General features: G+C 36.8%; 1 protein-coding gene across 4 annotated transcripts in view; it reads right to left on the minus strand.

Moving 5' to 3' along the window:
• KIF13A (kinesin family member 13A) overlaps positions 1 to 13056 on the minus strand; it is a 257778-nt gene that overhangs the window by 77964 nt on the left and 166758 nt on the right. For all 4 annotated transcript variants that reach the window (XM_072603931.1, XM_072603929.1, XM_072603930.1 and 1 more), the window contains exons 14-16: positions 9142 to 9272; positions 5246 to 5332; positions 4986 to 5152 (exon numbers count right to left, since the gene is read on the minus strand). In XM_072603931.1, the coding sequence (XP_072460032.1) occupies positions 4986 to 5152; positions 5246 to 5332; positions 9142 to 9272 (385 nt within the window). The remainder of the gene's footprint in view (positions 1 to 4985; positions 5153 to 5245; positions 5333 to 9141; positions 9273 to 13056) is intronic.

Raw genomic sequence — 13056 nt, forward strand, 5'->3', positions numbered from 1 at the left:
ATTATTTTATATAAGAAATCTTTCCAGTGACTGTAGGTCCCTGTCACTATGAAATGTTATACCACAGCAGGACTGAAAAATCACCAGCCTATTCTGATGTAACATAAAATCATATCTTAGGAGATTATATACTGTCTTCACCCACTTCCTTTCATTCCATTCTTGAACGCTGTTTTTAGGTAAGACTGCCTATACGGTTTTTGGCTGCAATATCAAAATGAGAGGTATCACAGCAAGAGGCACAATCAGCACCATTCAGATGGAGCACCACTCTGTTTCCAAAGTGGTTTTCTTCCTAAGATACAAATGAAAAATGGCTTTCCTTAGGAGCTGTGTGGTACTTACCTGAGCTGACCTTTGTCCAACCAGTGGCAAAGTCTGGGAGGACAGGAGTTGAAAGGAAATATTTACGTTGGAAAATGGAGTAAACCAGAAGCACTGACCAAATAGCTTAAGAATCAGACTCAGGGCAAAAGTTAACACAAGGTATTGGGCCCTAGAAGGAGTTCTTTAATATCAATGTACTTCCTGAAATAGAATTATACCACGGTAGTTATTCAGTCACTTATTTACTCTTAATATACCCATTTGTAAAATGGGAGTGGAAGAAATACCTCACAATTACCTCTTGTTTCTTTTACAAGGGTTTCTAGGAAATAAATCTGTAATTGTTTACTATTCTGAGTTCTCTAGAAAGAAGGCATCACTCTACATTAAGTTCAAAGTTTATTATAATTTATTTGTGTAGTTCAAATGAATCTGCTGCTAATCATTGTTACTGCAAAGAACCCATCAAATATATTATGAAAGCCTGGTAGTGGGACAGACATCTCCTTGGAGATATGATAAAGTACTTAGATGCACTGTCTTTTGAATTGAAGCATTATTATTTTTTGCAGGAATAACAGCTGTAGAACTACCTCAAGACTTCAAGAACTGGTGGATATCATTCTTGTGGGTAACCCTATCAATGAAAATCACAATCCTTATTTGACAGGTTAATACATTGCTGTGACTGATGAAATTCAAAACCTCAAGGTAAACCTCTCTGTCCAAGACTCTTTCATTCAGACTGGACCTTGGTTGACAGGTCTGTACTCAAAAGTTTTTCTAGCCTAGTAGGTCTAGAGCCTTGTGCTCTGGTGATATGATGTTCCAATAATCTAAGGTCACCTCCATGGCATGAGGAAGTATCACAAGACTTCTTCAGTAGAGTACTGGTCAAAACACCATCAATAATATTTTCCAGTTTTAAGAGAAACTAGTTTCACATAACAAAATCTTTAATTAATAATAATTAAAATGGGACTGGAATAGATGGGAAGAACATTTTTAAAGAATCCACCAATCTAGAATGCTGAGCAGCTTTTCAGGCACATAGCTTCTAGCTTTGTCCTAATCAACGTTGTTAAATCCTGCCAAGACACATATTTCAAGCATCAGTTGACAACAATGCCAAAAAATAGCCATGCTCTGCCATGCAAAGGCAGATCAACATAAAACCTTTATCCCAGCGTTTGTGTAGGAGCTCAGTCTGAATCCACATGAGTGGGAAGAATATCTTCAAGTAGGACCACCACCGGGATGACCACCAGGAAGACAGGTTTATCAGGAACCCACCTGGTAGTAGAGTTGAACCACAGTGAGCGTCATCCAGGCACTAACACAGTAATGGTTTCACCACAGAAAGCTTGAAGGATAAGCATGCAAGATTTAGGGGAAAGGAGATACTCATTTATCATTGGGACTCAGGTAAATGGAGAATGAGTATTACTTTGTAAAAGACATGGCCAATATTTGAAAATAAAAAGGAATTTAAAGGAGAATTTGATATACACTGAGTACCAATATGGATACCAACCTAACAACTGAAAGAGTTATATAAAGTAAATTGGGATGAGAGGGTCTTGGAATTATTTGGATAAGAGGATAGGGTAGAAGGAAAGGAGGTGGCCACCATCTCTTCATTCATTTGATTTTATGCTATTTCTAAAATGCAGTGTGTAAACTGAGCCATTAAATTTTAATTTACCATTGTTCCCAGTTATATTTCTAAATTTGTTTTATTCCAATGTTGTATTGGTCTTTAATTAGCTGGCAGGGACTTCTAAACGTTTTAGAAAGTGAAGGAGAACAGTAGCATAGAATAGTGAATGGAAAGAGAGCTTGACTTGGTTTTAAGATAAGGGAATTCTAGCCTCTAGACAATCTAGTCTAGATTGACTGATTTTGGGCAATCAATTAATCCATCACTGAACACATATATTAAGTTCCTGAAATAGAATTATACCACGGTCCTTATTTAATCACTTATTTACTCTCAGTATACCCATTTGTAAAATGGAAGTGGAAGAAATATCTCCCAATTACCACTTGTTTCTTTTACAAGGGTTTGCAGGACAATAAATCTGTAACTGTTTATTATTCTGAGTTCTCTGAAAAGAAGGCATTACTCTACATTAAGTATAAAGTTTATTATAATTTGTGTAGTTCAAATGAATCTTCTGTTAATCATTATTACTGCAAAGAGCCCATCAAATATATTATGAAAACCTAGAGGGGGGAAGGCATATCCTCAGAGATATGGTAAGTACTTAGATGCACTGTCTTTTGAATTGATGCATTATTATTTTTTGCAGGAATTACAGTTGTAGAACCACCTCAAGACTTCAAGAACTGATGAATATCATTCTTGTGGGCACCCCAATATCAATGAAAATCACAACCTTTATTTGACAGGTTAATACATTGCTGTGGCAATGATATGGAATCAATGTTTCTGGGCCCCAGTTTCCTAACATGTGAAAAGAATTGTAATTGTTTTTTCCCAATAGAATTCTATCTTCATACCACAACCAAAAGGCACAACACAGAAATGTTCCATGATACACTATGTGAAAGAACAAGTGAAGGGGTATTGTTCAAAAGCTCTTTCAGTTCTAACACTGATTCTTAAATACTATGAGTCATGACAGCAACCACTTACTGTGATCTGGTCTTCAGAATAGAAGTTAGGAAGCAATGGGGCTAAAAGGAGAACTGGATTCTCAGGGTTCAACATGTATCTTGTGATAAGGCATGAAAATCAATCATTGACTTAGGCTAATTATAATTCTATATTCTGAGAACAAAATTCATAGGATTTAGACAGATGGCATTCCACAAACTTTGCTTGAACACTAATAATGAGCTCTCTCTGAGTGTTTCTCCCACCTGGAGGACCTCCTCCACCTCAAAGTCACACCCTGTAACCTGCCCTGTCCCAACATGCATAACCTGAGGCTGTCAAGGAAGAACTTGGTGTTTTGAAATGTTGCTTGAATGACCCATTAATTAGAATTTGCTGTCACTAAACATCAATTTGAACTGCTTTCCCAAGCTCTTCCAGGTAGCTATCTTGTTCTTGAATACCTTTCAGAAAAGAAAATTATAGAGGTTCTTTGCATTGTTACTCTCTCCTTTCTTCTCTAACATTTTTCACTGCATTCTTTTAATGCAAACTCTTAAAATTCTTATTCATTTTTATGACTTTACTTTTTCTTTATTATCCCCTCAAGTGGGGATGCATGAAGCTACCCCTAAAAGAATGAAGTGATAGATGTCAAATAAGAAGATAGAAAGTTTGTTGTGTGCCTTTGAACCTAATTTGTTCTATCTCAGATCAGAATAATCATCGTTTAGCTAGTTGATATTCCACCAAATTAATAAACTATACTTTTGAGTATTATATCCAAAAGCAGAGCCTACACATTCATACTTGTTCCAGAGCTTCCCAAAGCAGATTCCAGGGATCCTTAGAGGTCTTTCATGGTGTAGATGAGAGTCCTTATATCAAAATATACTACTGTGTTGGCAGGAAAGGCTTGGGTAACCTCAGAAGGTGTTTTTCTGATAGTCTTTAGGATCTATTTTAGTTTTATAGCTTTAAAAGAGCGAGGAGGAAAGGTAGCCCTTGTAACCTTCCTGTAGTTACTAGGCACTGTGAGAATTTTCCTGGTCTGCTCATTTTGACTTTCCTACAATCAGAGATCAAGAACTAGATTACAGAGAAATTGGAAAATATTTTCTCCTGTATCCCACAAAAAAATATTAATCTGTTTAAAATAGAGTAAAGATTTTAATTCAATTCAATTCATATTTATTAAGTGCCTAATCTGTAATAAGCACCATGCTAAGGAATGAGGATACACAGACAAAAATAAAAACAGTCCCTCGCCCTTTGGAAGCTTACTTTCTAAGGGGGAAAACAACCCCTATAAAGACAGATAAATAAATGTTACTAAAAAAATTATCTGGCTTTCAGACAAAGGGAAAGGGAGAACTTCAAAATGAAGACGAAAGGGTTGCAAAATTTATCCAAAAGAAAATTTTTGAAGAAAAATACTTGAGGTATCCTTACCCTAAACATCTGAGAAAAGCTGGCAAAGCAAAAGCCTTGCAAAAGATAATTAAATTTTCTGGCCTTTCTTGTCAGGCCGTGTAAGACATACCCTGAGTTCATTTATGTTAGGAATTTGTTCCATCTTAGCCTCACTGTGCTACAATTCCCAAATTTCTGGAAAATGAATATTAAAATTTCTAGTCTCCTCAGTAGACTGAAATTATTGAATAAGAGCTTTCTGGGCTTAGAATGGTAAAATAATGACTTACTTTGGGCTCAATGAGACAAAATTGGAGGTTCTATTTCATTCTATTCAACGTTTTAGGGCTTGAGTCAACTTAGCCATGTCCATTATATGGGAGTAGAAGGTATTACCCCCATACAGGTGACCACTGTCCTTGATGGTATATAAGAATATCAGAATTACCATGGGATATCTTCAATAAGACTACATTAAAATAAGAAAAGGAAACAAGGAATTTTGAATTTCAAAATGGCATTTAAACTCAACACTACTTAGATCTGTTCAATCAAAGTGAGACAAAAAACTGTCTAGAACAATGCACCTTGAGATCTGACATCTCTTGACTCAGGGGGCTCTTACCATTACTATTCAGTGTCTTCATAATAACTTCCATTTGTGCAAATTCATAATTATAATCTGGTTCTGAGGAAGCTTCACTGGCTGCATCCAGATCATGTTCTGGTGGACCAGTTTCTTTTTCAAAATCTTTCAACCAATCTCGTCGTTTCCTCTTGGGCAGATTTATTCTATTTATAAAAAAGTCAGCTTATTAGTATCTAAAATCAGTGACAATGAAAATGCTCAGGAAAATAAAATACCAACATACACAGTGACATTACCTAAAAAAGTGGTTGTTCCCCCATAGGATTCTATCTCCATGCCACAATTGAGTGGCACAACACACAAGTGTTCCATTTACACAGGACCTGAAAGAAAGAAAATGGAAACCCTTAGAAGCAATGGGGTGGATAGTAATAGGAATAATAAGTCCAATGTTCAAAGCGACCTTTGCTGTATCTTAAACATAACTTGAAACTTGCCTGAAATATAAATTTTATACTGTAGACACTGGAGGCAAGGCATAACTAGGAAAGAGTAACTTGTTTCACATACATTCCAGGAAATTTGTCATGACTTTGTGTATGTATCTCTTGCTTGCAACAGCATGTCAGCTTTCCCATTAAATTGTGAGCTCCTTGAGAGCAGGAGCTATTTTTCTTTTCTTTTCTTTCTTTTCTTGCTTTTCTTTTCTTTTCCTTTTCTCTTTGGGCAGGTCATTTAAACTCTTTAATCCTCAGTTTCATCACCTTTAAAGTCTGGGGGTTGTACTAAATGGTCTCAGCTCCCTCCAGTCCTAAATCTATGATCCTTTAATCCCAAGCTAATTGATCCCTGATAACTGTGACCTTCTAACAAACCTGTTTTCCTACCACTTGAAAAGAGTTTATTGATGTTGATTAAATAAACAAAGGGAAAATCTGTTTTACTGTTCACTCATCCTTTTGTTCAATGTGGAATGTTTGTTTAATGTCTCGTGGTTCCTATAACCACAGTGGAAGAGCAGGAAACTGAACAGCCGAGCTCTTACTTTCCATTAGGTTCTTCTTCTTCACTAACCTGGACTCCTATGAGCTCTAAAATTCATAATTAAATCACAAACACAATATTGTACAATAACAAGACCTCGCATGGAAACAAATCAATCAGTGGTAGTAGTTTTTCAACATATTTCAGTTGTGGTGATTGTTTTGACTGATTTAAAAAAATCCCAGAAACCTCCTTTAACATTTTTGGTCAGTCACAAATACAACAAAACATAGTTTGCTATGTGTTTTTTTTTCCAGTGACATGCTCCCAGATTCTTGCCAGTCAAAATGACTAATTTTGTAACTCTATCCCTATAAGTCTGGGTCCCATCTGTTTGGAATTTTCTACTTTTTTATTAGTCTGCAGAACTGTGGAAAAAAGAGAAGTCAAGATGTATTTTGCTGAATGGATAGTGACAAGTATTACAAAAAATGTGCTTATCTTTTCCCTTTATCATTAGTTTTCCATATTCATGCTTTTGTTCACCTTGTTCAAAAAACCTTTGGTAGTCCTCTGTTGCCTTGAGGCTAAAATGTAGCCTGGCATTTAAAGGTCTTCACAATCTCTCACCTACATTTTCAGACATTTTATATTATTCTGCTTCACTCATTGTGGTCAAACTGGACTATTAATCATGTTCTGAATTCAAGGCTCCAATGCCCATTTCCATACCTTTGTACATAATGTCCTCCACATTTGGTATGTGCTGACTTCTCCCTGCTGCCTCTTAGAATCCCTAATTTCTTTTAAGCTTCCGCTCAGATGCTGATTCCTACATACAACCTCTTCTGATTCTTCCTTACTTACTAGTGATCTCTCCTTTCTCAGATTTCTGGCATCTGATTATCTGTGTACATATTATATCCTTTCAACAGAATATAAGCCTATAAAGATCAGAGACTTTTTTTTTAAACTTTGTACTTTGTATGCTCAGCACTGCACCTTACATACACAGAAGGTAAAAAATGTTTGGTGAATTGAATCGAACTCTCTCTGCTTAGAATGTTCTTCTTTTCCTTCTTCATCTGTTAAATTCTTACCCTTCCTTTCAAGTCCAACTTAAATACCATTTGATGAAGTTTCCTGTTCTGCCTCTTTCTCATTCCCATTTATTCCAGCCTGCCCCTGAGACTTCACATAGCTTTTTGTGTTGTGACTGTCTAATGAACTTATCATGTAATGTTTTGTTTTACTGTTGTCTTTATATTTTATCTTCCTCCTAGGCCAGACACTCCAAGAGAGTGTTAGCTAAATTTTGTATCTTTCCCAAACCCTAACGTTAGACACATTTAAAAATGTTTGTGAATGAACAAACGAATGGCCCACATGAATCAACACCCATTCAAAGCTTTTGGTGACACATATGATTTATAAATAGATCACAACAGCCTCCTAATGGATCTAATCCCTCCTTACTGTACCCCATGCTACACACTGCTGCCAAAACGATCTTCCTTAAACACAAATCTGACCACATCCCTCCTTACTCAATATGCTCCAGTGGCTCTCCAGTGTGTTTAGGATCAAATACAAACTTCTCTCTTTAGATTTAAAAGTCCTTCACAGCCTTATTCTGTAATTTTTTTTTCTGGATTATTACTGGACTCCCTGGACATTACTCGCCAGGCCATACTCTTCATTTCAGGCAAATGGCACTTTTTCTCTGTTCCTCGCCAATGAGACTCCATCTGTCACTTCCACGACTTTGCACCTGCCATCTCCCTCCTTACATCCTCCTCACTGAATCTCTTTCTTCAAGATGCAACTCAAATACCACCTTCTATACAATTTTCCTTCTCTTCTCCCTTCCTCATAGCTAACAAGCTCACTCCCAAACTGTTGTTGTTTAGTTGTTTCAGTTGTGTCCAACTCTTTGTAACTCTTTCTTGGGGTTTTCATGGCAAAGACAGTGGAGTAGTTTGCCATTTCCTTCTCTAGCTCATTTTACAGATGAGGAAATTGAGGCAAACAGGGTTAAGTGACCTGCCCAGGGTCACACAGCTAATAGGTGTCTGAGAATAGATTTTCAACTCAAGTTTTCCTGACTCCAGGGACAGTGTGCCACCTACCCACCCCAAAATTACCTTGTAGATAATTGCTTTATCTTTGTTCTCTTTATATATGGACTTGTTTTCTCCCGAGTTAGAACTCTAGTGAGATCTTTTGGTACAGGAAATGTTTTATTCATTGTTTTTGCATCTCAAATACCTAGAACAGTGCTTGGCACATTTTTTTTTTCAGTTATTTCTGTTTCTGACTTTCTGTGATGTCATTTGGGATCTTCTTGGCAGAGATAATGCAGTGGTTTGCCGTTTCCTTCTCCAGCTCATTTTACAGAGGAGGAACTGAAGCAAACAGGGTTAAGTGACTTGCCTACAATTATACAGCTACTAAGGACCTGAGGCTGGATTTGAACACAGGTCTTCCTGACTCCAGGCCAAGCAGTTTATCCACCTTACCACCTAGCTTGGCCCCTAGTAGATACTTAATAAATACTTGCTGATTGTTAATTAATGACTAACTTAGACAATGAATGTATTATTTTTGTATACTTTAAAAGGAAAAGTCAACAAATGCCTTGAAATACACTACACAGAATATTTTACACTGGGAGTGAGCTCATTCATTATTCACTAGGTAACCTATTACAAATCACATACACCAAAGTTCTAAAGAAAATTCACTAATATCTATTTATTCTACAAATAAATATTAAGCACCAACCTTGTGTTGAGTGCTACAGAGGATACAAAGATGACGCTGTTCCTACTTTCTTGAAATTTATAGTCTAGTGCTAGTAATAAGATGCACATAAATAATTAAAATTATAGAAAGAATGTGAATAGAAAACAGGAGAAGTACAAAGCACTATGGAAACTCAGAAAAGGCATAGATTGATGTCTATTAAAGGGTCTGGGGATGTCTTCTAGGACATGATGGCATTTGAGCAAGGATTTGAAGGATAGGTAGCACTGATCAGATGTGGAATAGAAAGGGATGTAAGAAAAGCAGGAGGTAAAGGGGGCTGAAATTCAATGACATATATAATTTCATCAGTGTGGGGAATCTAATAAAAAAACAGAAATGGTCTCCAATTTTTAATAATAAGGAACAATATGTATGTCAAGTCACACTATAATTTCCTTACCTTGCATTTTCTTTTGGAGTGAGAGAAACATCTCCATCTGGTGCAATGTCAATCTCACAGTGCTCGGGTTGAATTCCTATGCCAAAGAGTTGTATATCCTGAGAGGTATCTGCACCAACTCTGGTGTGATCCTGGTAAGAGATTATTAAAGACACTGCAAGTCAGTCCTGCCAATATCTTACAAGTCACAAGGTATCCCAACTTTTATGAATATACATAAGTATCACTGAACGAAGCAGATTCCAAATATAAGGTTTTGTATGCACTAAAATCAAATAAATACATTATGTTGATAGTACATTCAAGTTGTAAACTTACATAAGTGAAAGTGCTGATTAACCAATTTAAAATTAGTGTCATATAAAGTCATAATGTATTAAATTATAACATGATAAAAACAGTTAAGGTTTCTTTATCAGTATTATATACAAAGGCATTGGAAGTATATGGTTTACTACTTCCTACTAAAATACACTTAATCATAAGTGGCTGACTACTCCCTTTCCTCCTTCTTGGATACTGTTTTCTCCATTGGTTTTGTGACACTGCTCTTTCCTGGTTCCCCTCCTATGTGTCTGGCCACTCCTCCTGTTTCATTTGCTAGATTCATGTCTTTCCAACTATGGATGTATTCTAAGGTCCTTTCCTTTTCTTTCTTGATTCTCTCTTTTTATGACCTCATCAGTTCCCATAGATTTGACTAGCACCACTATGCAGAGGATTCCCCAAAACTATTTAACTAGTCTTGATGTCTGCTGATCTCCAGTCCCACATTTCCAGTTGCTTATTAGCTATTTCCAAATGAATGTCTGATGGGTATCTCAAATTCTATATTTTGAAAGCAGAACTCATTATGTTTTGTCCCAAATCACCACCTCTTACTAAATTCCCATTTGTTTCCTCTTCAATTCCTCATTTTCTCTCTCATTTTCTCTCACCCAAGATAACCAATCACTGCCAAGTCTTACTAATATTACCTATACAATACTTCTCATACCCATCTCCTTCTCTTCACTCACAGAACAAAGGGGCTAGTTCAGGTTCTCATCACTTCTTATTTGCACATTTCAGTAACTACTACTTGGTCTCCTTGCCATCCATCTCTCTCCTATTTAATCCTTCCTCCACACAGCTGCCAAAGTAATATCTTCAAAGCCCCTTGATCAATAAACTCCAGTGGCTTTCTTTTACTTCCAGAAGAAAACACATACTTTTAAATTTGACATTTAAAGCTCATCATAATCTGGTTCTAACCTGTCTTTCCAGGCTTAGTTCACATTACTTTCCTTCATACTTTCTGCATTTCAGCCAAATTAAATTCCTTGCTGTTCTCTGTATATAATATTCCATCTTCAATGCTTCTACCACTGTCTCCCCTCCGTGGCTTAAATATATTCCTTTCTCATTAGCTTCCTTTAAGACTCAGCTCCAGAAGCATCTCATATATAGAGCCTATCATGATACCCTTAGTTCCTAGTATCCCTTTCCCAGAAAATTACTGTGCATTTACTGCATACATATTCTATATTGATTTCTTATATGTGTGTTGTTTCCTACCAATAGAATGTAATTTCTTTGAAGACAAGAGCTATTTGGTTTTTGTCTTGTATTTCCATCACCTTGCTCAGGACCAGGCACAGTGTAGACACTTGTTTGTTTGTTGAATGATGGTGCAATTCAATTCATTATAATTCAATTCAAATAGGTTTTATTAAGTACTTGATATATGCAATACTGAACTAAGAACAGAAAATACCAACAAAAATGAAGTGGTTCATACTCTCAAGAAACTCCCATTTTATTAGGGAGAATACAACCTTTCTACAAGAAAAGTAAATACAATTCTGTGAAATAATTTCAAGGTGGAGAAATTGCTAATAACTATAGGGATTGGGAAAGATTTCATGTAGAGGGTGGTACATGAACTGTGATCTGAAGTGGGTTAAGGATTCCAAGAGGCAGAGGTAAGGGAGGGGTACATTCCAGCCTGGAATGAGGCAATGAGGAGAAACCATTTATGTAAAGTCAGGGAAGCAGGAGATGGACAGTTTTATTTGGAAGACAGGAATTAGGGCTATATTCACTGGGGCAGAGAATTTATGAAAGAAGGTAACAGGAAAAAAGACTGGAAATAAGATAGGGGGGGACCATATTATGAAGGACTTTCATTGTCAAGCTGGGAAGTTTACATTTCATCCAACTGAAATTTTTGAGTGGAGTGACAGGGCCGCCATAGTGTTTTAGGAAAGTTAATTTGGTAACTATTAGAAAAACAGTGGAAAGGAAATGTTTTTGGAGGCAGGAGGAGGTGATTGTTATGACTTCACTCAAACAGGGCTTATCTTCAGAGACCATCACTGTTCCATCTCATTTATTTCTTAAGCTAGGTGCCACAGTGGATAAAGCACTGGGTCTTGACTCAGGAAGACCTGTGTTCAAATTCATTCTTAGAAACTTATTAGCTGTGTGATTCTCAGCAAGTTACTTAATCTCTGAATCAGTTTCATCAATTATAAAATGGAGATATCAGGGATGTCATAAGGATCAAATGAGATATTTATGAAGCGCTTAGCACAGTGTCTGGCACATAGTAGGTGCTCAATAAATGTGTGGGTCCTTTCTTCCTTCAAGCTAAGAACAAAATGTTCTAGGTGTCCTCTTATCTTTGCCAGCCTTTTTATAATGCTACAAGTAAGTACTATTTATTCAGAGTTGTAATAATAAGCTCTCCAAAGTGTTAGTAGACTAGGCTGAGTTTAGCTTTTGGTCTCAGCAAAGAAAATTTTCAGAAAGGGCTCGCTTCTCTTTCATAGACCTCTGTGCAACACCAGAATAATGCACATGACACTTATACCTAATATGAGAGAGAAAAAGGAACAAGTTATAGAGAATATCATGGGAAGCTAGGTGACACAGTGGACAGAGTACTGGACCTGGAGTCAGAAGATTCATCTTCCTGAGTTCAAATCTGGCTTCAGACGCTTACTAGCTGTGTGACCCTGGGCAAGTTACTTAACCCTGTTTGCCTCAGTTTCCTCATCTGTAAAATGAGCTGGAGAAGGAAATAGCAAACTACTCTAGTTTGTCTGCCAAGAAAACCCCAAATGGGGTCATGAAGAGTCAGATATGATTGAAAATGACTGAACAATAAACAGAGGTTATCTCTTTGTTTTTTGTCTATCATGCTGTCTACTACACTTTTTAAACTTTTCTCATGCGTATGAGAGACATTTGTATCATTAACACTCAGTATGACTAACCTCTTAAATAAGGAGGGGGGGAAGGAGGAGTCACTCTGCCATCCTACCTTTGAAACCAGTCAAGGCAACGTGCATTTATTAAGAGAAGAAAAAGGAATAAGCATTTACATAGCACCTACTATGTGCCAAGCACTGTGCTAAGCACTTTACAAATATCAACTCATCTGATATTCATAATAATTGAAATGTGCCAGACATTATGGTAATACTCGTTCTCAAAAAGTTCACAGTCTAATAGGTAAGACAACTATGTACAAACATATGTATATATATATATATATGTATATATATATGCAAAAGCTATGTACAAACAAAATAATGTGGGGGTAATCTCAGAGTGAAGGTACTAAGATTAAGGGGAATTGGGAAAGACCATTTGTAGAATGTGGGACTTTAGCTGAGACTTGAAAGAAGTTAGGAAGACCAGGAGTTGGTGATGAGAAAGGAGAGGGTTAAGGGGAGACAGCCCAATGGTCTCATTCCATAGCAGGTCCTAGAGCAGTCCAATAAACAGTAAGGGGCTCCTTTTGTTCTGAACTACAGGGGAAACATTCAGTGGCTTACTCATTAGCCCCTGTGACTGTCAGGAATTTACAATTTCAATCATGAGTTCATGAGGCCATGAATCAGAAGGTCATGTTTAGAAGAAGAAAAA

This window comes from Notamacropus eugenii, chromosome 4, assembly GCF_028372415.1.
Source record: "Notamacropus eugenii isolate mMacEug1 chromosome 4, mMacEug1.pri_v2, whole genome shotgun sequence".
In the NCBI taxonomy this organism is placed as follows: Eukaryota; Metazoa; Chordata; class Mammalia; order Diprotodontia; family Macropodidae; genus Notamacropus; species Notamacropus eugenii.